General features: G+C 40.7%; 3 protein-coding genes across 5 annotated transcripts; 1 reads left to right on the top strand and 2 right to left on the bottom strand.

Annotated features, from left to right (window-relative positions):
- Positions 1-448: 448 nt before the first annotated feature.
- Positions 449-4756, top strand: LOC113297162 (putative lipase YOR059C). Its single transcript, XM_026545578.1, has 10 exons — positions 449-742; positions 921-988; positions 1587-1657; positions 1796-2038; positions 3231-3394; positions 3515-3570; positions 3678-3730; positions 3816-3930; positions 4041-4138; positions 4259-4756. The coding sequence occupies exons 1-10, from the start codon at positions 597-599 to the stop codon at positions 4328-4330; spliced, it is 1086 nt and encodes a 361-aa protein (XP_026401363.1). The 5' UTR covers positions 449-596; the 3' UTR covers positions 4331-4756.
- Positions 4757-5314: 558 nt separating this feature from the next.
- Positions 5315-8880, bottom strand: LOC113297163 (palmitoyl-protein thioesterase 1-like). 2 transcript variants are annotated; one of them, XM_026545579.1, is made up of 12 exons: positions 8584-8880; positions 8416-8500; positions 8165-8216; positions 8055-8075; positions 7908-7961; positions 7722-7772; positions 6918-6980; positions 6655-6723; positions 6488-6526; positions 6168-6290; positions 5988-6080; positions 5315-5882 (listed from the first exon to the last, which is right to left on the bottom strand). In XM_026545579.1, the coding sequence occupies exons 1-12, from the start codon at positions 8684-8686 to the stop codon at positions 5652-5654; spliced, it is 984 nt and encodes a 327-aa protein (XP_026401364.1). In that variant the 5' UTR covers positions 8687-8880; the 3' UTR covers positions 5315-5651. The 2 variants fall into 2 exon arrangements, with proteins under 2 accessions (XP_026401364.1, XP_026401365.1); XM_026545580.1 differs by having other exon boundaries at positions 6655-6720; positions 8584-8765.
- Positions 8881-22954: 14074 nt separating this feature from the next.
- On the bottom strand, positions 22955-26925 carry LOC113297160 (deSI-like protein At4g17486). Of its 2 annotated transcripts, none has more exons than XM_026545577.1 (5): positions 26689-26925; positions 26371-26565; positions 24470-24757; positions 23876-23953; positions 22955-23367 (listed from the first exon to the last, which is right to left on the bottom strand). In XM_026545577.1, the coding sequence occupies exons 2-5, from the start codon at positions 26513-26515 to the stop codon at positions 23222-23224; spliced, it is 657 nt and encodes a 218-aa protein (XP_026401362.1). In that variant the 5' UTR covers positions 26516-26565; positions 26689-26925; the 3' UTR covers positions 22955-23221. The 2 variants fall into 2 exon arrangements, with proteins under 2 accessions (XP_026401362.1, XP_026401361.1); XM_026545576.1 differs by having other exon boundaries at positions 26371-26589; positions 26689-26924.
- Between the last annotated feature and the right edge of the window lie 220 nt (positions 26926-27145).

The raw sequence follows: 27145 nt of genomic DNA, 5'->3' as shown, positions 1-27145 counted from the left end.
TTAAATTGGGTAGACAATTTGTAGCAGCTTTATATTTTTGTACTCAAGCACATTATTGGGTCGACATAAATAGATGAATATTGATTCTTATCTATACAAAAATCTATTCAACTTTGATCATTCCTCAATGATTCCCAACTCTAATTATTTCCGTCAATGTCAAACACTTATTTGATAACTTACCTTCAAAGGTGATAATTCTTGGTGGTTTAACCGAGTGTAGCTAAAAATTGAAGTGTTTTAGTTGAAGTCTAAAAGCTACCGACCTCAACAAGAAATAAATGATTATCAGCCCCACCTGATTCAACCGTCAATTCATTACGACATCTTTTTATGATGTCGAAGACATTTAACAACCCTTTTAACATGTTGGACCCACTAATAAACCGCATTAGTTTACTACGTGTCCAGATAAGATTCTGCGACAATTTTAATACTTCAAATATCATTCTATTCTTCTCTTAAAATTCTTCTGAAACTGAAATAAACTGCGATTTCTTTTTAAAAAAATCTGTTCTGTAAATTATTTTAGGGGTTACTGGAAATGCAGAGTTGAATTGAATACACAGAAATAAAATAATCGAGAGAAAAATAAAATGGATTGTGAAAGTAAAGAAAATGGTGTTTGTGTAGAAGAAGTTAATGGTGGTTTAGATATTTGGAGTTCAAACAAGAATTCTTCTTCTTCTCCTTCTTCACCACCTAATCATCTTGTTGTTATGGTTAATGGAATTATGGGAAGGTTTGTTAATTTTGTTTTGATTCATGTATCAGGTTTTTTAAATTGTGTTTTGTTTTTTTTTTTTTTTTTTTTTAAAATCTAACTTTATTTTTGTTGATTTTTGAAGTTGATAATGGGTGTTGAAATTCATATTGTTAAAGCTTTGTAATTTTGATTTTTCTTTTTTTTTTTTTGACAGTTCTAAGGATTGGAAATTTGGGGCTGAGCAATTTGCAAAAAGTCTCCATGATTCAGTGACTGTTCATTGTAAGTAAGGTTTTCATTTTCCTTCCGGTACAAGTAAAAAAGATCATTATCTAGGTAGAAATTGTTTTGGGATTTCTCATTGTGTTGGTTAAGGCTCGGTTTATATATAATGCAGCTGCCCCTTTTAAGTTTATCTGTTGGGGCTAAATCATGATTTGGGCAGTTGGTTATTGACTTATCAATTTGGGTTGTGCACCAGTAGATGCCTCTTCCGTTGTGTGTTGATACCCACGAGGGACACGGCCTGAGTTTAGACCTCGTCACTGTATCCTAATTCCTATTTACCAATCAATATACAAAATGTAATTGGGCTTGTGCATCTACAAACACGAACCTTAACCTTTAGCTCGATAAAGGACTGTGTCAATGGTTTAAAATAGTGTACTTTTTCTGTGAATTACCATGTAATTGCATGGAAGGTTTGTAGCTGTTATAGAAAATTGAAGTACAAAGTTCACTTTTCAGTGATGTCTTAAAACTTGACATTGAGGGTATCTTTATCCATCTTTATCTTGTTGTAGGATGTCTTGATCGACAGATTATTTCAGTTGAGCTTAGGTTGATTATTTTTTTCCTCATTTGCTAACATGTAATGCAGGTAGCGAACGCAATGCATCACGGTTGACGTTAGATGGTATAGATGTTATGGGGGAACGCTTGGCTGAGGAGGTAGGTTTCGCCTTTTGATTTTATATTTCTTATCACTACTGAATTTCTTTGATATGACAAAGTGGTTATTTCCGGAAAAAATAATCCGCGTAAACCTTGACTATTTGTACACTTGGTTAAAAAAAATGCAATTTCTAGGTGTTGGAAGTGATTCAACGTAAACCAGAAATACAAAGGATTTCTTTTGTGGCACACTCTTTGGGTGGATTAGTAGCAAGATATGCCATTGGAAGACTTTATAGACCTCCTAGTAGGGAAAATACAGAAGACGGGTCTAACAAATTATGTGATGGGTATTCAGGAGGTACAATATGCGGCTTAGAGGCGATGAATTTTGTAACTGTGGCATCTCCTCATCTTGGTTCAAGGGGTAACTATCATGTATGCTCGTCTTTGCTTTCTATTAGTGAATTCTTAATTTGGTTTTGCTTAGTTGAATGATTCATATGTTGTAAGGATTGAAAGGTGGATATTATGCTTTTTCTCAAATTAATCCGAAGTAGGGTGTCATAGTTAGATAGGTTCTCCATCGACCTTCAAAAGACATTTTCTTTCTCTTTCCTTTGATGTATTTCCTCTTATTGGCTTCTTCCAATATGGTTATAGCCTGTGACTATGTACAGAAAACATAATTGGTGATAGTCTTGTAGCTTCACTCCGAAAGGGGGAACTAGGTTTTTTATGCACCTTGGTGAACCATATTTAGGAAGATGCAGAAAGCCAAGAACCTGGAGTTGACTTCGATAGGTAGTCCAAGAGTGCAGGTGTTGTCGGTAGCGAGATATAAGTGCTAACACTGGATCAAGAAGAATGATTTTAGATTTAGAATTGGGAAATACTCTCCCTTGGTGAACAAGGCTGAAGCCTAAATCATGTTCCCCTTATTTCAGATAGAGAATAATGCCAGAAGGTTCTCTATGAAAACCTGAGGGTCATGACTCACATCCTCAACCTTATGAAACTGAAAAGATGTTTGAATGGCTCTCACAGTCTGTTTAGTGACTGGTGTTAAGGAGAATTGATGGCCGTAAGATTTATTTGTAGGTTTTTTGGATCAAATCTTGGATTATGTGTTCAAAATCTAACTATTTTTTTGATCAACTTTACGTGATTCCGTCATGATTTCTTAGTATGATCTTAGATTGGTATCACTTCTTGTGTCTACGTTGTCGAAATACTAAAGTGAGCAAGGTGTGCTGTCTCTGGTTAATTCCATTTTCACAAATAAATAGATTATAGTATGAAAACATTGTCTGATCTATCGGATAAGATTGAGCCACCATGGAAGTGGAAACACTAGCTTGTTGGTTAAATTCTCTCTTTTACAGTTTGCTACTATGGGACAGGGTAATGTTTTAAAAGATTGCAACACTACTATTACCATAATTAACGACCACTTAACCATATAGGTATCCAAGGTCACTGATTGTTTATGGGTATCTGTTTTATTGGAAAAAGCTACTAATATCGGAAATGGAAATAGATAAATCCAATATGCATCATTTTATTTGATGATTTTTTCTTAGATGTGATTACTTGGTTATTCTTCCATGATAATTCTTTTCATTTGCAGGTTCCGTTTCTTTTTGGTCTAACTGCATTGGAGAAAGCTGCATCTTGTGTTGCTCATTGGATCTTTAGGAAATCAGGCCGCCATCTTTTTCTTACAGATGCCGAGGAAGGGAAACCTCCATTACTTCGATGCATGGTGGAGGATAATGGGGACCTTTATTTCATGTACTTTAGCTCCCATCCTTGGTGTTTCTTTTAAAAAAAAAATAGTGAATCAGCAATACACTCAGTTCTTTTGGATATTTACAAAACATGATCTAATAGTACGCACTGCATCTGTTACAGATCTGCCTTGCGGGCATTCAAGCGCCGAGTTGCATATTCGAATGTCGGCTATGACCGTATCCTTTTCAAGGAAAAAGTTTCAAATTCTATGTTCACTTCTTCTCGTTTATCTTCTAACTTACTTTTTTATGGTGTTCTATTTTCCATACTAAATTTTGTTTAGATATTGTGGGTTGGAGGACGTCATCTATTAGACGAACTAGTGAACTTCCAAAGGTGATCTTCTATGTTTTCGTTTTGCATTCACTGGTTGTGCTTTTCCAAAGACAGTACACTTTAACACGTCATCTTATTTTTCTAGTGGGAGGATGCTGTTAGTGAGAAGTATCCACATATTGTATACGAAGAGAGATGCAAAGGTAGTGATAGTGGAAAGTGTGTGACAATAGAAGATAAAGACTCAGATGTGTTAGAAGGTTTGGGAACTTATGATTAGTTGCTGTATTCACCTTCTCAGTAATGTTTTACCCGAACGGGGAATTTGTCGTTGGTTATAATCTCTCCGTGCATGATCTTTATAAAACAGAGGCTATGGTGACGGGTCTCTCTCGTGTGTCATGGGAAAAGGTCGATGTTAGCTTTCACACCAGCAGGCAGAGGTTTGCAGCACATAATGTCATTCAGGTCTCTCTCTCTCTCTCTCTCTCGTTTGTGTTAAGCCGTAGTTTCTGTCATGAAATTACATGTATCATTAGTCTTATTCTGTAGAACCAGATTACGGACTAGTTCTGAATATTGGTACAGGTCAAAGATAACTACATGCACTCAGAAGGGGCAGATGTCATACAACACATGATTGATCATTTCCTTACCTAAAAAGCAGCATTCTCTTAACTGTTGATGCAGCGGCCCCATCATTCATGATCATAAAAGCACAAGTCCAATTATTCACGTTGATAAAAGCACAATGGTGTTTAAGATGATATAATCACCACGGCCATGATTGGAGGTGTTATAAAAGAGGTTATTGCTGCTAAGAATTGGAACTCTCTTCTGTAAATTGAGGCCCCACAAACTTAAGGTGTTTGTACTTTCAGCTGGTTATTCCTTGGCGATTCTTCTATTTGATTCATTAATTGTCAAATGTACATAAGAAAATTTGTGTATTTTATAGTCGGTGAGAAAATGCGATAAACTACGCATTTTCTGAGAGGATGCAAGTCATATAGAATAGTTGTTCATGCAGCTCCCAAGTTAGAGACCTGCTAATAGACCTGATGTTCCAAGTGTTATAGTAGCCAACTTCAAAGTTCTCAAAAAAAGAATAGGTTCAGTTAGGGACCTGTCATCTAGCTGAACTCTGTGTTGTTTCATTTCCGCACTGCATTACTCTATGATCTATCTTAGACAGAGGCGGGCCTGTTACAGATGAAGAGACATCTATCCTAACACAAAGTGTCCGACGTTAGGTAGGTCAGGCAGTAAGGCCAAGTATTTCATGGTTCACTTTTTTCGGTCCAAACAAGTGTATAGGTTCTAACTTCTAATGACTTTGCTAAATTATACTACCTCCCTTTCTTAAAAAGAGATACTTTCACTTTGGCCTATTTTTAAGAAACGGTAGACAGTAAGAATGTGTAAGTTTCTGATAGGAGCCACCTCCCAAATAATCTTTGTTCGAAGTTAGCAGTCCCAAAGCTATTGATGTTGTGAAATGTAGCCCAAGTTTTCCAGCTGCTTCCATGGGAAGTTGATGCATGCCAATATATTTTCAAGTTACAACCATTGAGGCTAAAATCCCTAGTCAGGTTTTCCATGACATAAACCCCGAGTCCCTGAAGACCATAAAACTGGACGAGATTTGATAAAACCGACAAACACGCATTAATATCAATATGTTCCTTGGCAAAAGCAAGTATTTACACAACCAACTTTCTTAATCCAAAAGCATTTTATTTACAATCCTGATATACATCTCAGCAAATTTTCTGAATTCGTGGATCAGTAATTCTGTTGCCAGTTGAATTTCGTGGATCAAATTTTCCAAAAGCATTTTATTTACAATCCTGATATGCAAAGTTGAATTTGATTATAAAAACATATCATTCTTCACTAAGTTTGAACGCTTTACCATTTAGGTGCTGACGTTATTCACATGCTGTATAAGGGATTACTTGCAAAGCAACGATAGACCTTTCTACAGTCCAATTAGTTTCGCCATGGTATTTTGGACCGACTGAAGAAGTTGGACTGATGATTTTCCCAGAATTGTTTTAATTTGGGAATGTGTCTTCAAGTAAGGCACAACATATTCCTTCATGCCACTACGAGATATCTGGAGATGGTTACCAGGAACACTAACATATTTAACTTTTCCAGCATCGTCCAAGGTTTTCAAGCCTATCCAGTCCTCAGTGTAAAGTGGAGTCTGCAGGAAGAATGAACTCGAATGATAGTTGCATGGAATGAAGCGGCCGATTTGATGAATAAGTAGAGTTTAGTTTTTTCATAAGTTCACTAGCAGAATCCTTACCTGTTGAGGAGGCAAAACTGGCTCAAAGGCACCATCTGGATAATATCCAAACCAGGCGGTTTCTTTTGGTATCAAAATTGTATCATGCTCAAACTGATCACATACACAAAAATGGGACATCCATTAGCTATATCAAGGGGGAAAAAGAAACAAACATAGCAAGAATATTTTTAGACTTACCATGATAAGAACCAGATTTTCTAGGCTAGTGAACCGACTCTTGTATGTTGAGTTCCTGGCTGTAGGAAGTTCGTTGTCAATCTTGGGAAGAAATCTACATCCTTTTAAGTAGTCAGGAATATCCTAGAAAGAAATAATATTCTCATTAGCACAGTATATTAATAAAGAGTCTTCTCCTTGGGTTACAGAAATTGTTCTGTACTGATGCTCTAAAAATCAAACTTGTTTGTTCATAGAGCAGCTTAATAAAGAGATACACAAAAACCTAGTCCAATATGGACCAACAATTATAATACTGCATGATAAAGAACTTTACTCACAGTTGGAATTTTTAGATAACCACTGGGTGCCAAATGATCCTGCAATAACAGCATCAGAGATACATAACAGGGTCAATCAAATTAATTTGATTATTAGAAATAAAAAAAAATAGCTTTCTTTAAAGAAAATAATAAAACAACTACATAGAAAAGAGAATCAAGAAAACCTGGACATAGGGTGTGTAAATCTCTAACTTCATTAAGTTGTCTGCAAGAATACACATGAAGCTAGACTGCTAAAAAAAGCAGTGTTAGTAAGCTTAACCAATAACCACTATTAGTCTTTGATGGACATTGTTGGATAGAGTGATTTCCACTATCGATCTCTAACAATACTATAATAAATATCCCACTGAATGTGTTCAAACCCCCGTATATATATATACTTCTTATATCTTGAAATGTTAACAAAAAGCACAAGAGAACTTACTCCACAAAATGGTATAGAAGCAGTACCAGCATGAGGACCACCAATTGAAACGAAATTCTTAACCTACAGAATTATGGAAAATGTGCCAAATATCATTCATCTAAACAGTGAACCAAGTGATTCAAGTTGTTCACAAAAAAAAGATCGAGTTGTGTATTGCTACGACGATTATAAAATCCAATGTAACATTGGACACTGCTAACAGGTGTCAGACATGGAGAGATACATTGGACGCGGCAGATCCAATGTATATGTGCTTTCCTTTAAGTTATTTGATCCGTTAAAGCTATACTTGTTGCATTTACATAGAAGGAATTAATTTAGAAAATAAATATAATCTTAAAAAACAGTTAACTGCAACTACACGTACACAAGCATCTACTTATCATGTGAAAGAAACCCAAGGAAGTGTCCATAATGTCAAACATGTTGTCCACTTCTGGCATGGAAAATCAAGAGTCAGTGTATAGTACTCTTGTTACAGTGCAAAACCTAGTGGTTTGAAAAATGTCAGATAGTTATGCCAATATGCAGCATAGGAGCATTGAATGGACCTTTCACTGTAAAATTTTGAATAGTTGAATCAAACCCCAATTGCGGACCAATGCAATACATGCATATTAAATGCAGTAGCTAACGTTTACCACAGATATTATCCTGCGCCCTATAGCTTACCACAGATATTATTCTCCAAGAGCAATTTTTATGTCAACTACAAGTGACTACTTAACAAAAGAATAAGGACGTCCTTAATTTAGAAAAATGTAAGTGGACAATGGATAATATATGCAAAGAAACTCTTACAGGTGGCCCTCCGTCACACAATTCAATAACTGCACGACCTATTATGTTACCCTGTCAAAACAACAAAAAGGTTTTAAGATCTCTATCCATATATTACACCTTAGCGAATAGAAGCATTAATTAGCATTTCTTAATACAATCTATAGGTGTACAACTCCGAAGAGCATGCAATAGCAATATAATCACCTGTGAGAGTCCAACTATGTTGTAACCGTCACTAAGCTCTTTCATTTTCTTCACCTGTAAATCCAAATGTACAACAACGAACTTAAAATGAACACTTCTTAAGACTTCAAATGCACATCCAGCATATTAGCAAAACAACTGTGTCACCTTATCACAAACAATTTGGGTCTGCAAACACAAAGAAAATATAAATTAGGATTATAAGACAATGAATAACATCAGACAAGCAATCACGGTATTTGTAGTGCTGCACTTACCTGATCCATAAGAGGCATAAACCAAGAATCCCATGATCCATCTCCAATTTCTCTACATGAATGGGAATGAAAATTAGAGAGAATAGTTGAATGGGTTACTTCCCAACTACCGCCATGCGACAGTTAATAGATCCTTAAACATCAAAACACGGGCTTCAAACAAACTCATAGACCTTGTCTCTAGCTCTCAACATGCCTTAACTATGAATCTTTAAACTAAATGAGAAAAATGGTTGCAAGAGCATACTTACAGGCAATGGCCTTTAGAACCAGACCAGGTACCAAGAAGCTCAGTGAATTGCGAAATTCCTCCATTCGAACATTTATCTCCAATTCCTGCAATAACAATATATAATAAATCCCTCTGAATTTCATAATCCTAAACTTAAAATATATATTGGATCTTGAAGTATGTATACCATGTAAAACGATGAAAGGAAGAGAAGATGAGAAGGGTATTAGTGAAATTAAGGTCAAAGTAATGATAATAGAAATGATTGGTAGTTGCAGAGAAGCAGCCATTGTAGCTACAGAGAAAATACTAACTAGATTCCTGATCTTTGCAGGAATCGAGGGTTTCAAACAAATTTAGGAATTTAAATTTCTCCAACAACTTTTGGTGTTGAGGATCACAAACACGAGATTGGGGGGAACTTGCAAGTCTTGTTACCAAATTAGATAGGATTGTTTTTCAAGATGTACCCCACATCTTTTGACAGATGACTGGGAGTTACGCCACGAATTATCTAGGTTTTCCCTATTTACCACATTTTTTTCTTTCATCTTTTGAAGCATCAATATTTACCACATTTGTTTCCCTGTTGTCCACCGGCTCACGATTTCCACAAGGCACCTACTTGCTTATTTTTCAAATATAGTCAGTCGAATAGCAAATCGCACGATTTTAAAAATCATGGTCAGCATCAATTGAAGCAGTTTGCTGATGACGGTATCATTTTTTTGAAGACAAACTATGAAAATGCACTCAATCTTAGATCTTTGTTGGACAAGTTCTCTTCCTTGACAGGCCAAAGAAATAATGTCAACAAATCCACTCTCCTTACTTAAGTTAACTGGGAAGGAGTATTACCAAAGGGATGGCTAATGCTCTCAAGGTTCAAGTTGCGGCTAATCTTGACAAGTACTTAGGTATTCAATGCTAATGCCTAATGTTTTTAAGTTGCATTTTGCACTGGTCCCTAACATTAAAAAAATCCGGAGGTAGAGGCCCATTGTCTTCTAACATGCTCCCTTGATCAAATTTGACATTCAGTTGCATCTTCTTTTATGTTGGTTTACCATATATATGTCTCTACTCCATCTTCTCAAAAAAGAATTTGAGGCTTGGTAACTTCTTTGACATGATTGTTGATGGTGGATTTTAGTTCAGGGCTAAAATTGTAAAACCAAATTTATGCGCTGACATCCTACAAAGGGTAAAGCCACTGATAAGTGATGAAAACTTCTTCACTTTACTAATTCACCTAGAATGGAGCATGTGGCAACAATTCCACCATTCGGTGAATTAAATACACAAAATTCATCCAGGTTGGAGCATGTAGCAACAATCCCATATACCCTATGAATTTATAGCAATATTAATTAATGCGCGATTAGCCTTGTATTTCCTGTGTTGTTTCCCAGAACTCTCATTATTGGTGCGGCATGACGACTGAGTATTGCTCTCAGCAGAGTAACACGAATCTCCAAGTGTCAATAAGGAGGCATGCACGAAATACCCGAATAGGCCACAACTCTCGGTGTGTTATACTTGCCCGATTGAGCCTACATCTCTCGGTGTGTTATACTAGCCCGATTGAGCATACATCTCTCGGTGTGTTATACTAGCCCGATTGAGCATATTTGGATCTGGACTGTCAATATCAGTCTCAGAAACAATCACGACCACGCAAGTTGGCCGCATAATTTAACCAGCCTAGACGATCCTCATCAGGAGCAGGCTACCACCGGAATGACCACCAGCGGACCCGCTTATGCCCTGGTCGGTCGAATACCTACCATGCCTCCCAAATTACCACCGAACACCAGCCTGAAGTGGGATGTCCAGACTGGTATGGAGCAGCTTGGAGGAGCTGTACGAATAAAGGCCGCCTACGGCAGTCTCAAATTCATCACGTCCGTCCAACTTCACCGGCATGGTTGGACGGCGTGGATCGTCCCATGGATGGTTGGACAAGCGTTGTCCTGCACACCGGCGGACCCCCTTCACGCCTGCATAATCGATCCTCCCCTGACCTAGCCACATAATCACGTACGGTTGCCCGAAGTTCGGCCGGCGTGAGGTTTAAAGGGTCGTAGGAAATTCCACTAAAGGTCTCAAATTGATCACGACCATCCAACTTCACCGGCATGATTGGATGGCTTAGATCGGACCCATAACCCTCAGGCAGGTATTGGCATGTTCACCACCGGTGCAATGTGGGCCCCACATGGTCGGCCTCCCCAAAGAGAAGCGTGGCTTTCCAATTCGTCCAGCTAAAGTAGCGTGGACATGAAACCCTAATTAGGGTTTACGACACATCACTTGTGTCGCAAATCAGCCACAACCATCCATCTTCGCAGGCATAGATGGAGGGTGTAGATGTAGATTCAAAGGGTCCCAAGCATGTCAATATAATCACCGTGGGCCCGTCTACATGTGTGACCAATCGGCCAAGACCGACCATGGCTAGGCGCCTCGATTCGTGCGCCCAAACTAGGCATGGTCGTGCGATTCCAATTGCAAACTGATCTCGACCACTCAACTTTGCCGGACAAATTGAGTGGCTTAGATCGCATCTCCATGGGACAGTGAGGTACGAACGTGTACGTCGGCATGCCGTCTACACGCATGACCGATCGGTCTTGCCAAAATCGTGTCACATGCTTGGATTCGACCAAGCTAAAGGTTGGTGTTTGAGCACCTCCTAAACCCTAATCCGACGGTCGCTGATGTGGGTCGCAAGTCATCTCGTCCGTCCAACTTTGCCAGCTTGGAAGGACAGCCTAAGACAGGAGTTAGGCGACCAATGAGGCATCACCACGATTATCTTCCATCACTCTTCCACACGAAGTGATCGGCCAAGTCATGGATTACCTGTACAGCCTCCAAACGATCACTCGAAGATGGCTGGACGTGATGCTATTTGAAGATGTTTAATCCGAGACTTACTCCGTTAAGCCTTAAAACAGCGATGCTTCATACATGCTGAATATATTCGATGCATTACATGCATAGAATACACACGATATTTCATAAATATCGACTCCTTAAATAACTTAGTTTTTTAATCTAGCATCATATGCTGCTTTCTGTGGGTCCCACGATCCACACACTCGAGACATTAATCATGTCACAAACTGGGGGATACTTACTGGGGTATTGGTCTGGCGGTTTACAGCGTGCAGCGCACAACGCACCATCACAAGAACGTGTCAGGAAGACATGGACGGTTAGTGATGATGGGAGAAGTGGGCAAGACTAGTCGTGTGACAGTAACACACACAACTCCACTACTCCATCACTCCACTTCCCATGAGAGACGTGGGAAAGGCTCAATGACTTGGTAAATAGGTTCTCCTCCTTATTTCCAAAACAAGAAACGAGACAGAAGCCAAGTGTTGATACAATCGTATTCCAACACCAGAAATAATTGCTTTCATTCTGCAAGCCAGTTCAACTGTCTGATACAAGTCATACACAACCAACACCTTCACAATCTCAACACCTTCTTCGCTTCCCTTCCTAAGATCAACCCCATCTCCTTCACTTTGTGACCGAAGCAAGTCTGGAACGACCATTTCTTGGTTTAGGCCATAGTTGTAGAGATTGATTTCTCGAATCACAAGCACTCCCGTGCAGTGCATTTGTTTAGGGTTTAGATTCATTTCTCATCCACACACCCCAAATTACCAAAACCGACAGAAATAGTTTTCACCCATAAACAATTGGCGACCACAGTGGGAGATTAGTCTCTCGGTTGCAAAATCAATTTTCAATTTCATTTTAATTTGTTCATATTGCAAAATGGTGGATCTTAGGTATGAATCAGCAACCAATCCCGACGGAGCCAGCACCGACAACACTCATCGTTGATATCCTGATTGGTGGTGTTACCTGTCAATGCAATCAATGTATCTCGTGGAATTACGTCCTCTACCACCAGCACCAGCGGAGTAGGAGGAGATATTCCATTGGGTTTGACGCCTCTTATCACCAGAGCCAGAGCAGCTGCAAATCCCGGCGTCTCATCGAGTATAACGCCTCCGTCCTTCACCAGGGAAACTACCACTCCTGCCTCAGGACGAGGGGCCGGAGGAGCCATAGGAGGACAACCCCCTATCACTATGGTGGATTTGATGGAGAGACAAGAAGTCCTTGCTAAGGCACAGGCGGACATGGCTGCAACTTAGAAAGAGGTACTCACTTTTCTCAAGATATTAACTGATCGGTTTCCACAAGAGCCAAGACAGCCCCTAGAGCCAACAAGGAACGCATTCAACGCACCCGGAGCAGGTACTTCAGCGGCGCGGGCCTACATGGACCTGATCAAAGAAGCGATAAACGACATCTCCTCATCAAGATGACATCAGATATGAGCGGTCATGTCATGGAGACTCCTACACTGGGGACTGATCCTCACAATGATCCTCCTCAAGTCAATAGTTTCACAACGAACCGGAGGCCAGTGGATTAGGAAACGGCTTCTATAGTAGAAAGTTTGTGTGAACTTTTACACCTCTCGAAGAATCAGCGGGCGAAGACGTTTGTTGCAATCAACCAGATAGCCCTGAACGTGCACCTAAATCCTCCACGTCAAGAAGTCTCAAACGTACCAGAAACATCTGTGAATAATGTTACATTTACAGATGACGACATGATGGCAGAAGAAGGTCACAACCGGGCCCTACATGTTACTGCACGCATCAAAGATTCAGAGTTCAAGAGATCCCTCATCGACACAGGAGCGTCTTCGAATGTGATTACCCTCAAGACTCTCAGGACAGCCAAGATCCGCCCATGCAAGATCGTACGGCAGCCTACCACAATGACAGACTTTGAAGGAAACCAGACTAGCACATACGGGTATGTCAATCCGAATTTATTAGTAGGACCCATTCAGTCAAAAGTGAAATTCGAAGTCATAGAGAAGGAGACGGACTACCATATGATACTAGGGATACCATGGCTTCATGAAAATAGGATCGTCCCTTCAACATATCACCAATGCCTGAAGACTATGCTGAATGAAGAAGTCGTTTGTATTCCTGCATCATTGTCTCCATACGCACCAATATGCGGAGTGGAACTGTTCGAACCGAGGGAAGCTCCGCAGGAAGAATCAGAAAAAGTCCATTGCATCCCACTCCCCACATGGGCGTCAATACAGGAGGAGGACCGACTCACATCATTGAGGGCTAAGCCCCACGACGCATCTTTGATGACGAAACATTCTTCTTCATCAAGTGAAGCCGAAACCCATGTTCACACCAAGAGGGAACGAACTTTTGTGGCGAGTCGTGACCAGAAAATGAAAACGGTATACCGACGCTGTTATTATCAATTAGCAGGGGAAACTGTTACCCAGTCTCTCCACCCAATGGAATGCTACAACAACCACAAGAAGAAGTGCTAGATGCTCCACAACAGCTGCAAGATGGCACTAACTCCACAACTGATGAGATTGAAATCGTTGAGGAATCTCCTAGTCCTATCTCCATCAACTCAACCTTGTGTACGGATGAACGCACGAAGCTCGTGGAACTTCTCAAAGAGTACCGGGACATATTCTCTTGGAGTCGCATTTCAGACACGGGGAAAATGGACAGATAAGGTGCTGCATGGACTTGAACAGATGCTGCCCCAAAAACGATTCTCCTCTACCTAACATCGACATGTTAGTAGATGCAACCAGCGGACACGGCATGTTCTCCTCCGTGGATGGATGTAGCGGCTACAACCAGATAAGGATGTACGAGCATGACGCAAGTAAGATAGCTTTTCGAACTCCTCTCGGAAATTTTATTATACTGTACTGCCATTTGGTTTAAAGAATGCCGGTGCAACGTATCAACGCTCTATGATGGTAATCTTCCACTGGAGTGGATACCTCAAAGGAGCAGCCTCAAGAAGATAACGATGCCCACGCGTCATGTCGAGCAAGATCCGGGTGAGTCACTCTATCAGACGATGGTGCATGTATATCGTGCTATGTTGGAGAATCTGCGCTTTTGGTCATCCTCTGGAGTTGTTGAACACTCATCTGCAACAGCATATGCCCTGCTACCAGTTTCGCTGAAGCAGTAAGAGGAAAACCACCGAGATACAACATTCTGCGCGTTCAAATTTGCCAACTTCAACTCTAATACCACATGCACGACTACCACAATGATGAAACAACGTCCAAGATATTCCATATCCGGCTCGACAGCAACCACATCGATGAGAGAGCGTTCAGAATTTCGTCTCCCAAGGAGTGTGACTGGGGACTGCTTAGCACTACCCATCTCAAAGATGCTGAGATACGCAAGCACGCTATGTTCCAAGATGTCCAAAGACGAGGATATAATCAAGAGAGCAAACGTATTTTCAAAAACCAGCGATATTCCTGGATATCTATGAAACGCAACACAGACGAAAAGATGGCCTCATGAACCCAGCGTGACAACGTCTATCAAGTCGAAGGATCAGTGGATACTCGTGGGAAGGGGAATGTCTCCCTATTTTTCATTTCGTGAGGCAACATCAAGGAAGCTATCACGCCTCTTCCTGCCAGTCTCCTCTGATCACAACTGCTGCTAAGAACCGTTGTTCGTTTGTTGATACTAGTGCCCGAGATTCACCATAGCAACAACCACTACGAACAGAGTAAGGTACTTCTTCAACACAGGAGAGATGGTCAATCAAGAAGCATGCAATTCGCGAGGGAGAATCAAACTAAGGAAGAAGCCTCTTCAATGCTCTCTTCAGAGGAAGACACTCCAACGCCTTCCCAGGAGAAGCCTCTTCAACACTCTCTCCAGGACCGGTTCGATGTTCGCTCCAGAAGAATCCGCTTCAGCGCTCTCAACACTCTCTCCAGGATCCACCTCAACGTTCGCACCGGAAGCCACTTTAACATCCTCTCGAGTCGTTTCAACACGTAAGCTACATCAATAATCTGCACTTTAGTCAAGTTATCTTTGATGTACTCATTGCTCAACATACGTATCATCCATCCTTCATAAGGGCCTAGCGGAGCATGACAAACCTTGAAGTAAATAGGAAAAGCTGTCAACACCTCCTGACTTGGCATCGACATTATTCTCAGTGAAGCATGCTCCCTTGGCCGTAGGAGGACATGAACACAGCGGGACCCACACCATGTTCGAACATACAAGGTTGGAAAAGCAAGCACGCTTGTGCCCCACGTTCGAGCAAAGGGAAGACCGATGTTGGTTAGCAAGATCGGTGTTCGTCAGCAAGACCGGTGTTGGTCACAGCAGCAAGGTCGGTGTTGCTAGAAGTAACAAAGCTGGTGTACGGGACAAGGCCGGTGTTCGAACGAAACAATACAGCAAGGCCGGTGTCGGTCAAGGCAGGGATGTCCGTCAGCAAGGTCGGGGTTCGTCAAATCAGCAAGGCCGGCGTTCGTCAGGGCAAGGTCGGTGTTGGTCAAGGGGCAAGTCTGGTGTTGGGTAAGGAAACAGGTGTCTGGTTGAAGCAGGCACAGCCGACCCCAAGCAAAGCAGGTACGTGGCGGGTCCCACTTGATCAGGTGCAACCAGCCCTATATTGGTCGAAGCAGGCACAACCGACCCTAAGCAAAGCAGGCACGCGGCAGGTCCCACTTGATCAGGCGCAACCATCCCCATATTGGTCGAAGCAGGCACAGCCGGCCCCAAGCAAAGCAGGCACGCGACGGGTCCCACTTGATCAGGCGCATCCATCCCCATATTGGTCAAAGCAGGCACAGCCGGCCCCAAGCAAAGCAGGCACGCGGCGGGTCCCACTTGATCAGGCACATCAAGCTCACGTTCGATCAAGCAGGCGCAGTATCCCCACGAACGAAGCAGGCGCAACAATCCTTCGATTAGGCACAACCCCACGATCGAGCGAAGCAGGCGCACTAGCCCCTCAACCGAAGCAGGCATAGCAAGGTCGATCTAAGCAAGCAAGACCGACATCATGCTAGGGGAACGCTCGCTTAGACGCTTCTTAAACGTGACACGCTCCAAGGACAGGACGACCCGTCTCTCCTGGTAACATATAACTTTTTCTCATAAGTTTTATTTTTAACTGTCACCATCTCATGCCTACCCCACAATAATGCAACCATTATGCGCTAGGCAGGGGACTTAATGTTGATGGTGGACTTTAGTTCAGGGCTAAAATTGTAAAACTAAATTTATGCGCTGACATCCTGCAAAGGATAAAGCCACTGATAAGTGATGAAAACTTCTTCACTTTATTAATTCACCTAGAATGGAGCATGTGGCAACAATCCCACCATTCTGTGAATTAAATACACAAAATTCATCCAGGTTGGAACATGTAGCAACAATCCCATATACCCTGTGAATTTATAGTATTATTAATTAATGCGCGATTAGCCTTGTATTTCCTGTGATGTTTCCGCAGAACTCTCATTATTGGTGCGGCATGACGACTGAGTGTTGCTCTCAGCAGAGTAACACGAATCTCCAAGTGTCAATAATGAGGCATGCACGAAATACCCGTATAGGCCACAACTCTCGGTGTGTTATACTAGCCCGATTGAGCCTACATCTCTTGGTGTGTTATACTAGCCCGATTGAGCCTACATCTCTCGGTGTGTTATACTATCCCGATTGAGCATACATCTCTCGGTGTGTTATACTAGCCCGATTGAGCATATTTGGATATGGACTGTCCATATCAGTCTCAGAAACAATGACGACCACGCAAGTTGGCCGCATAATTTAACCATACTAGACGATCCTCAGCAGGAGCAGGCTACCACCGGAATGACCACCAGCAGGCCCGCTTATGCCCTGGTTGGTCTAATACCTACCATGCCTCCCAAGCTACCACCGAACACTAGCCTGAAGTTGGATGTCCAGGATGGTATGGAGCGGCTTGGAGGAGATGTACGAATAAAGGCCGCCTACGGCAGTCTCAAATTCATCACGTCCGTCCAACTTCACCGGCATGGTTGGACGGCGTGGATCGTCCTATGGCCGGTTGAACAAGCATTTTCCTGCACACCGGCGGACCCCCTTCACGCCTGCATAATCGATCCTCCCCTGACCTAGCCACATAATCATGTAGGTTGCCCGAAGTTCGGCCGGCGTGAGGTTTAAAGGGTCGTAGAAAATTCCACTAAAGGTCTCAAATTGATCACGACCATCCAACTTCACCGGCATGATTGGATGGCTTAGATGGGACCCATAACCCTCAGGCAGGTATTGGCATGTTCACCACCGGCCTAATGTGGGCCCCACATGGTCGGCCTCCCCAAAGAGAAGTGTGGCTTTCCAAATCGTCCAGCTAAAGTAGCGTGGACATGAAACCCTAATTAGGGTTTACGACACATCACATGTGTCGCAAATCAGTCACAACCATTTATTTTCGCAGGCATAGATGGAGGGTGTAGATGTGGATTCAAAGGGTCCCAAGCATGTCAATATAATCACCGTGGGCCCGTCTACATGTGTGACCAATCGGCCAAGACCGACCATGGCTAGGCGCCTCGATTCGTGCGCCCAAACTAGGCATGGTCGTGCGGTTCCAATTGCAAACTGATCTTGACCACTCAACTTTGCCGGACAAATTGAGTGGCTTAGATCGCATCTTCATGGGACAGTGAGGTACGGACGTGTAGACCGGCATGCCGTCTACACGCATGACCGATCGGTCTTTCCAAAAACGTGTCTCATGCTTGGATTCTACCAAGCTAGAGGTTAGTGTTTGAGCACCTCCTAAACCCTAATCCGACGGTCGCAGATGTGGGTCGCAAGTCATCTCGTCCGTCCAACTTCGCCAGCTTGGAAGGACAGCCTAAGGCAGGATTTAGGCGACCAGTGAGGCATCACCACGATCATCTTCCACCACTCTTCCACACGGAGTGATCAGCCAAGTCATGGCTTACCTGTACAGCCTCCAAGCGATCACTCGAAGATGGATGGACATGATGCTATTTTAAGATGTTTAATCCGCGACTTACTCCGTTAACCTTAAAACAGCGATGCTTCATACATGCTGAATATATTCGATGCATTACATGCATAGAATACACACGATATTTCATAATATCGACTCCCTGAATAACTTAGTTATTTAATCTAGCATCACATGCTACTTTCTGTGGGTCCCACGATCCACACACTCGAGACATTGATCATGTCACAAACTGAGGGATACTTACTGGGGGTATTGGTCTGGCGGTTTACAGCGTGCAGCGTACAACGCGCCATCACAAGAACGTGTCAGGAAGACATGGAGGGTTAGTGATGATGGAGAAGTGGGCAAGACTAGTCGTGTGACACTAACACACACAACTCCACTACTCCATCACTCCACTTCCTCCACTTCCCATGAGAGACGTGGGTAAGGCTCAATGACTTGTATAAATAGGTTCTCCTCCCTATTTCCAAAACAAGAAACGAGACAGAAACTAAGTGTTGATACAATCGTATTCCAACACCAGAACTGATAGCTTTCATTCTGCAAGCCAGATCAGCTTTCTGATACAAGTCATACACATCCAACACCTTCAGAATCTCAACACCTTCTTCGCTTCCCTCCCTAAGATCAACCCCATCTCCTTCACTTTGTGACCGAAGCAAGTCTGGAACGACCATTTCTTGGTTTAGGCCAGAGTTGTAAAGATTGACTTCTCGAATCACAAGCACTCCCGTGCAGTGCATTTGTTTAGGGTTTAGATTCATTTCTCATCCACACACCCCAAATTACCAAAACCGGCAGAAATAGTTTTCACCCATAAACAATGATAGATGCAGACTAAAGACCATTGAGTACCCACATTTTCAAATTAGGCATAAAGGATGGTGAATATGCCAATATGCTTCAAATTTATTATTTATATGGTTATTCCTAGAAATTTAATTCTAGGACTGTACTTACAAGGTGGATATATATTTGTAAGGCGTCATTAAAACCATCATTTTTACACCTCAATCTCTGAGATAAAAGTGTTAGGTCCCTCCACTTCATACATTGCAGTGTATACTTATCCCAAATAGAAATTTCTTGGGTGATGAATTACTCATTGTATGCAACTTTGAAGCTTAAAGATTCAATAAATTAGAAACAAACAAAACTATTTTTTTTATAGAAAAAGAGTAAGTGCTCAACAGAGCTACAAACTCACTGGTACAGCAAGGTGGCCATCTGGGCTATGTCTAGCACCATGATCAACCCCCAAAATATGATGAGAGATATTACAGTTATTCTTAACACAAGGGATTTGAATAAACTGTAAGGATGTCAAAAGAAAATGTAGATTGGGACCTTTCCAATTTAAGTTTTGCAGTGAAGTAGAATGACTAGATAGTTGGGATAATCTAACAGCATTAGTATTTTGTTGTGGAGATAGCTTGATAAGATTTTCTAAAGAAAAATCAATGGCTTCAAAATTCCCCCCATAGCTGAGAGTAGAATTTCCTTGAAATATTTCCTGCACTTCTAATTGATATCCTTTCTGAATGGCTTGTAGTATTTCTTCATCTTCTGCTGCAAAATCAATGTTGGATTTCTACATTTCCTTGCCTCATTCTAGAGCTAGATGAGATCCTATGATTGCTCTGTCTGCTCTGCTGAGTCCAATTGTAGAGTCTTTGAAGTTCCTTGCTCCCATACACTGACCTTAGAATGATAGGGCATAAAAAGCAAAGTTAGTAAAGGATGGTAAATCACTATTGGACATGTTATTATTCACTTCCAGGATATGCATGCTAATAGTGATTCCAAATTTCTCTTTATGTTTTCTGACCAGACTATTAAGTCTTAAGTTCTGATCATTATCAGTATCCTGGTAGTAGAGATTGTTCAGAATATGCCCTGGGTTATGATTCACTCTATTAAAAGAGCATAGGTGTTGAGTGATTTTCAGAGCAGTATGTTCAGTAGAAGGGCTAAGTTTTCTGAAAACCACATCACATCTAGCTTTCCAGATGAACCAACATATGGTAGAAAATGTAGCATTCGAGCTAGCAATAGGATCGTTAGTGTGGAACCAGATGTTGAACCAATCATGGAAGGATCCATATGCAGTGAAGAGTTGATGAGTTTCCCCAAAGAGTTTTTCCCAAACATTAGAAGCAGCTGGGAAAGCCAAGAGGACATGGGTAATATCTTCATGAGCATTCTTGCAGAGAGTGCATATGGGATCAATGTAATTCAAAATGCTGGCAGACTTGGCATTGGTTGGGAGAATGCCATGAGCACACTTCCATATGAAGAGTTGAATGGCTGGGGTAGTGTCAAGCTTCCAGATTTCCTTCCAAGGAGCTATGAGAGTATCGCTAGTATATTTGTTGGTGATTTGCTTGTCATATAGGGATTTGACAGTGAATTTTCTTGTATGAGTTAAGCTCCACCTTATAGTGTCTCCAGTGTTAGGATTATGGTGAGTCTGGATAATAATGAGGTTTTGAACATCCTGAGTAAACCAGAGAGCTAGGAGATTTAAGTCCCACTCTCCATAGGTATTGAAAAGTTGATTGACAGTTATAAAGCTTGAAGGGTAGTGATGGGGTTTTTGAATTATTTCAGGATAGTTGTCAATCCATCTATCTTCCCAAATAAGTATATTGGTGTCATTCCCTATCCTCCAGATGTAATATTTTTGAATGCAGGTTATTCCTTCCAGAATTCCTTTCCATATCCAAGAATCAGTGGTCTTTGGACTGGTATCCATCCTAATGACTTCTTGGTTTGGGAAGTGAGTTGCCTTCATGGTGCTGCTCCAGAGAGAGTTTGTTTCTTCAATTAATCTCCAAGCAATTTTTGTGATCATAGCTATATTGAAATATTCCATATTCTTGAAGCCCAGACCCCCAAGATCCTTTGGTTTGTTGACAACATCCCATGATATGTAAAATAGACTTTTAGGTTTATCTTGTTCTTTGTTCCAGAAGAAGTCCCTTTGTATAGCATTTATCTCTTTACAAGTGCCCTTTGGAATCTTAAAGCAATTCATTTGATAAATGTTGGAGGTAGAGGTGACAGTTTGGATCATAGTATCTTTTCCAGCTGTAGATAGAGTGGTTTCCATCCAGCAAGTATGTCTTTTAATTTGTCCACACAAGGCTTGAAAACTTGCACTTTACTTATGTTGGTGAAGAGAGGAGAACCCAAGTATTTATCTTTAATGTTGATTCTTTGGACTTGCAGAGAGTTACTTATGTTGTCAGCAATATCAGGAGCAGTGTTTTTACTGAAGAATATACATGACTTGGCAAAGTTTATCAACTGCCCAGAAGATTGACAAAAATCTTGGAAAATCTTGATTAGGTTGTTGCATTGTTCCTTGTTGGCTTTGTAGAAAATCATACAGTCATCAGCACAGAAAGGTGACTAATGGCAGGAGCTTCATTGCAGATTTTTTTCCATGTATGAGATTTTGTGATTCTGCAAAGAAAAGGTATCTAGAAAGAGCCTCCATGCAGAATAAGAATAAGTAAGGGGATAAAGTTCCAGGAGAACCATTTACCAGAACAACAAGATTGGTGGTGGAGATGCATTGGTGAATTAAGTTGCACCACTGAGTGCTGAATCCCATTTGGGTCATAATCTTGATGAGAAATTCCCAGTTGACCCTATCAAAAGCTTTGACCATATCAATCTTGATGCCCATAATACCATTAACTTTTTTTTTCCCTTTTCTGGTATTCATATGGTGTATAGGTTCATGAGCTATGACAATGTTATCAAAAATTTGTCTGCCATGAATAGAGGCAGATTGAAAGGGAGAAATAAGTTTGGGGAGAAGGGGTTTGAGTCTTTGTGCAAGAAGTTTGGATATGATTTTGTAGGTGGTATTGCGTAAAGATATATGTCTGATTTGAGAGGGGGTAGTGGGGTTATCAGTTTTGAGGATGGGGGAAATGAAAGTAGAGTTCATCTCTTTAAGGAGGTATCCAGAGTTGAAGAAGTTTTGGACCATGTTGATGATGTCCTCTCCCACAATTTCCCAGTTTGCTTGGAAAAAATTTGGTGGGAAACCATTAGGACCTGAAGCTTTTTCCCCTGCCATGCTAAAGAGTATAACTTTGATTACCACAGCATCAGGAGTTCTTAGAAGGTTAATGTTTTCAGTGTTGGTGATAGTGGTGGGAATGAGGTTTATGAGGGATTGATTAATGGTTATTGCTTCAACAGTGGCCGTGTTAGCAAAGTGATTGGTGAAGCAAAGTGCAATCTCATTAATGTTGTGGAGCCAGGTACCATCATCTTGTTGAATTGAGACAATCTTATTTCTTCTGTGTCTTTTCTTGGCAGAGATGTGGAAAAAACTGGTATTTTTGTCCCCAAGCTTAATGAGCTGGTCTCTACTTTTAGTCTTTCAAAAACTTTTTTGAACATTCTGCCAATGTTCAACCATCTTCTTAGCCTCTCTGATTTCCTATGCTATATTGTTATTGAATTGATTCTTGGTGATCCAATCCAAGTGTTATAGGCTTTCCTTGAGATTGGTCTTGATATTACCAAACAATACTATTTGGATGCTCCTCCCTTGCGCAATCACATGGTCAATCTGGAAGGACTAAGGAGCGCAGTGACGGAGTATTTGTGAGGAGAGGTAGAACTGTTAAACGAACTTATCATATCTGTAAAAAGCCTTGTTAATTTTGTGGTGTTCGAATAAAGACAAATTTAGACACATGTTGGCCAAGTTCTGCAACAGTGATCCACTTGTACTAGCTTTTTGCTATTTTCTTTTCAATACACCATAAACCTTTTTCGTCAAAAAAACAAAAAAGGCCTTGCTAAAAACAAGATACAACATCATACATTTAGACACTTTAACAATCCAGACTACCCCTGTGATTGCCCTCACATAGGTCTGTCCCTGCTCACAGAAGCTCCCTTGCAAGCTTTACTGGTTTGTCCTTCAGATATGCCATACCGCCATTTGGCGATGTTATTAAATGATGATCTGAATCTTCACCTTCACTCTCGGCCGATACCGATGATGCAAGGGATTCTGAGCCATCATCATCTGTTTAATTAATCAAATAAACGATAAGTAAAGAAAGATTCGATGCTAGTATTCTTCATACAGTGCTACTATCATTACCTTGGTCTTTTTCTAAAAAATCAAGAAAAAGGTGCAGACAGACAGAACACTACAAGTTACAATAGCATTAAATTCACTCCATACTAATGTTTCAACTAGTCCCCTCAACATTCACTTCCTCTAAATATTTGTATAGCTGCACAGTACAGTAAATTCCCATGCTTGACATATGATCACAATGACATGTTCCACTCAACCAAATTGCACATATAATAAATTAACAGATGAGTAGTGCTCGGGTATATTGCCTCAAAATGCATTCCCAAATGATGTGCAACTGAAATGGAGACTTTGTTCCTTCAGCTGCCACATCATTAAGGGCTACACTTTCGTATTATTCTTCCCTATCATGTTACGTCCTTAGTAAGGAAGATCATCTTACTAACAAACTTAACTTAAGGATTAACATTCTTAAGCAAGATTGACTCACCAGAATATATTGGATGATCAGGAATCCTAACAGTTGTGACCTGAATATTTTCTGGCAGAAGGCAGTTGCAGAATGAACCTGAAATTCACATAATTCTCATAAAGAAACAAAAAAGAAAACAGAGATAATAGGTCTACCTCAAAATCTAATCCAAGTTTAATCAGAAACATGAGAACCGCACATCACATGATCAGATGGCAGGGGCTACCCTTCCCCATTTACGGAGGTCTTCAATTCAAGACTTTGGCACTTAGCCTGGTGGGTCTTAACCCATGGAACACAACGAGATGGGTCCAATTTCTTAGTACTATGTTGCCAGTGCCTATATATTTATTCACCAATCCGTTTTCGTGGGTGTTAAAATCATATTTCAGGCAAGAGCAAGTGGTCGGGTCCAATTTCCTATGATGCAAGAGCCTATATATTTATTCACCAATTCAGTTTCATGGGTGTTAAAATCATATTATAGGCAAAAAAGCAAGTGGTCCAACGATATCTCAAAATAAGAAAAAGGAAAGCAACAAAGTTGAGCACTTTCGACATACAACACCAACTCAACAATGAATAAGGCACAAAGACCAATATGATCCTTACCTAATCTTGCAAGGCGATTGACCCATCCAGGAATAGGCTTTCCAGTGAGCCGCTGGCAGAGATCATCAGTAAAGTGGTTGCAATTTTTGGCAATCAGATGATATGTGTCCCCATGATATTTGCTAGAGAGGTGCTCGATGAATGACTGGAAATCAGATCGTGACATGTCAGTGCTGCCAAGTAGCACTGACCGTCTAAAGACAAAACCAGGGCAGCTCTTTGGTTCTACCTCAAACACTCCGCTGCTGGGGTACTCGTGGGCTCCAAATCCATACTCCATGCCATGAACTGCTTTGAAAATGACGTACAATCTTGTAAGCAAATTTTCAGAATGGTAGATGGTGGTGGGGTGGGGTTTGGTTGGGGTTAAGTGGAAATCTGATACATTCATGTTTTAGCAGGTTCAAAGTGATCTTGACCTACAATAAAACTTAGACTGAGGCAACAGGTATTCCTACCACAATAGCCAGCTCCCCGAATCCATCTAAAAAACAATTCCATTACGTTTGAGGAATATTTATTATGCCCCAACATAAAGCTAACCTGTTGTCTCAGTGAATTCTATCCTTTGCGTTACTTTAACATGAGTCAAAGAACTACGTTATCAGGTATGCAGATACTATGACAAAAAGGTATTTTGTTGCTACATTATAGTTAACTACATATCTATCAGAGTATATATACAACAGATTTTACTAACCATCAATTCTAGTTCTGAGGTTCTCTCGACAGGTATGGTCCAAAACTTCCTAACCTGCATCAAGAGTTGATGCGACGGGTACTATACAGGGGGAGGAAGAATTGAAAAGCATTTTTAAAATGATCCCAAGTGTGAGCGAGCTATGCGAAATGGCTAATGCATCAAGTGTTAGCATTAAGAGATAGGTACAACCTCAGAGGAGATCATTTTCTTTTTATAACTAGTATGTCACTGTACATTTAAACCTCATTATGATGTATCGACCATTTTGGCAAAGTGGCGTGGTTTCAACCAGCAGAAGAGATCAATGTAACTATGCAAAAGGAATCTCTGTTAATCTTTCAAAACCATCTAATTTACTGATTGAGAATATTGGATGAAATAACATCTAAGAAAGTAACACAATGGCAAGAAGAAAACACTATAACAAAAGAAATCAAGAAAGAAGACGTGCTATCCTCAGAAATCATGATGGGCCGTAGGTCTCTTGTGCGTAGGCATTTTTGGGCTGTAGCGCACAAATCCTTATCTGCATTACAAAAGCCTCGCTTTGAGGCAACTCAAAATTTAATCCTCAGACAACTTCTGAAATAGTTGACCACAACAATGACGACATATGATAGAAAACCTCTCTTCTAATCTAGCTAACTTCGTGTAAAGCATATACACTGCAGTTAACTCTATTCCCCATAAGATACCCGGAACCATCACCCTACCAAAGACATTATGAGAAAGGAAGCATAAAAAGCAGCACAAACTAACTTACAGTGATCCAAACGTGTCAAATATGAGATACTATAAGCATAAAGAAGAGTCCCTAGCAAATTACTGTCAAAAATATATTGAGGATAACAGATGCAAATCACAAAAGTGGGTACTGATAGTCTTAGTTGTATGTTTCTAAGTTTACTATACACTATTCTTTTCTTTACTTACTAGGGAAAATAAGAACCGTGAGTTTCAAAGTAGATAATATATATAATACACCACCCCCTTCAGATTCTGGACACTGCAACAACTAGGATACAAGACAATACCCGATAAATTCACCTTTCGTTTCACACATCTTGACAATCTACCACTGCGACGTATCCGAATTTCATTATTTCACATACCATCAGGCACCAGCCTTAATAATCACAACAATCAAAAGACTTATAATAACTAATTCAGGAAAGTAAAAAATAAAATAAAATTGTACCTTCAATACCAGAGTGAAAAATTCCAAGTCCAAACCAATAGAGGTAATTGTTCATAGGAGTAAGATCATAAACATTGAGATACAACTGAGTCCGATTACTTCTATCATTATTCTGAGACTTCGAACCCGGAAGCAACGAGCGCATGGTAATGAACTTTACCCCCTCCTTCCCTCACTCAACCCACAACAGTAGTTCTACAATCACAACTTCAACATCTCCTAAGAAATTGTAAAAGAATTCACAATCAAAATTAAAACACACAAAATTCTAAGAAATTAAAAATTAAAAAAAAAATCTAAAATCGAAAGAATTTGTACCTTATAACAGACATGGGGTTTGACCTATCTCAAACCAAGATCATAGGATGTTGAGAGGAAATGGGATCTTAACAGATTATGTAGTTGAAGTGTAATTGATGATGAAACTTTAATGAAGTAGAAATTCTGCAACTTTTTTAGGGTTTTGTATTCTTTCTTTCTTTAATTAACAGAGAAATGGTGGCGAAATCATTCTGATCAGGAGAGAACAAAGAGATGAAGAGAGAGATTCGCGAATCAAATGATTAATTAAAGATTAAGTTACAAAAGAACATACTGAAATGACTAGAATACCCCTGTAATTTACTTCTCTCCGATTGTGAAACTCTATTTAAGATAGACGGAGGCTTTTCTAGTTTTCTTGCCGATGAAACTGCTCATAGAGAGTTGTTCCTAGTTCCCTGTGAGAGCAAGACTTCGGCTCCGGTGAGCATGAAGTAATTCATCGGAAGTCATT

The sequence above is a fragment of the Papaver somniferum genome, chromosome 7, assembly GCF_003573695.1.
Source record: "Papaver somniferum cultivar HN1 chromosome 7, ASM357369v1, whole genome shotgun sequence".
Lineage (NCBI taxonomy): Eukaryota > Viridiplantae > Streptophyta > Magnoliopsida > Ranunculales > Papaveraceae > Papaver > Papaver somniferum.
The sequence above is the reverse complement of the archived record's forward strand: the minus strand, read 5'-3'. Positions and strand labels throughout refer to the sequence as shown.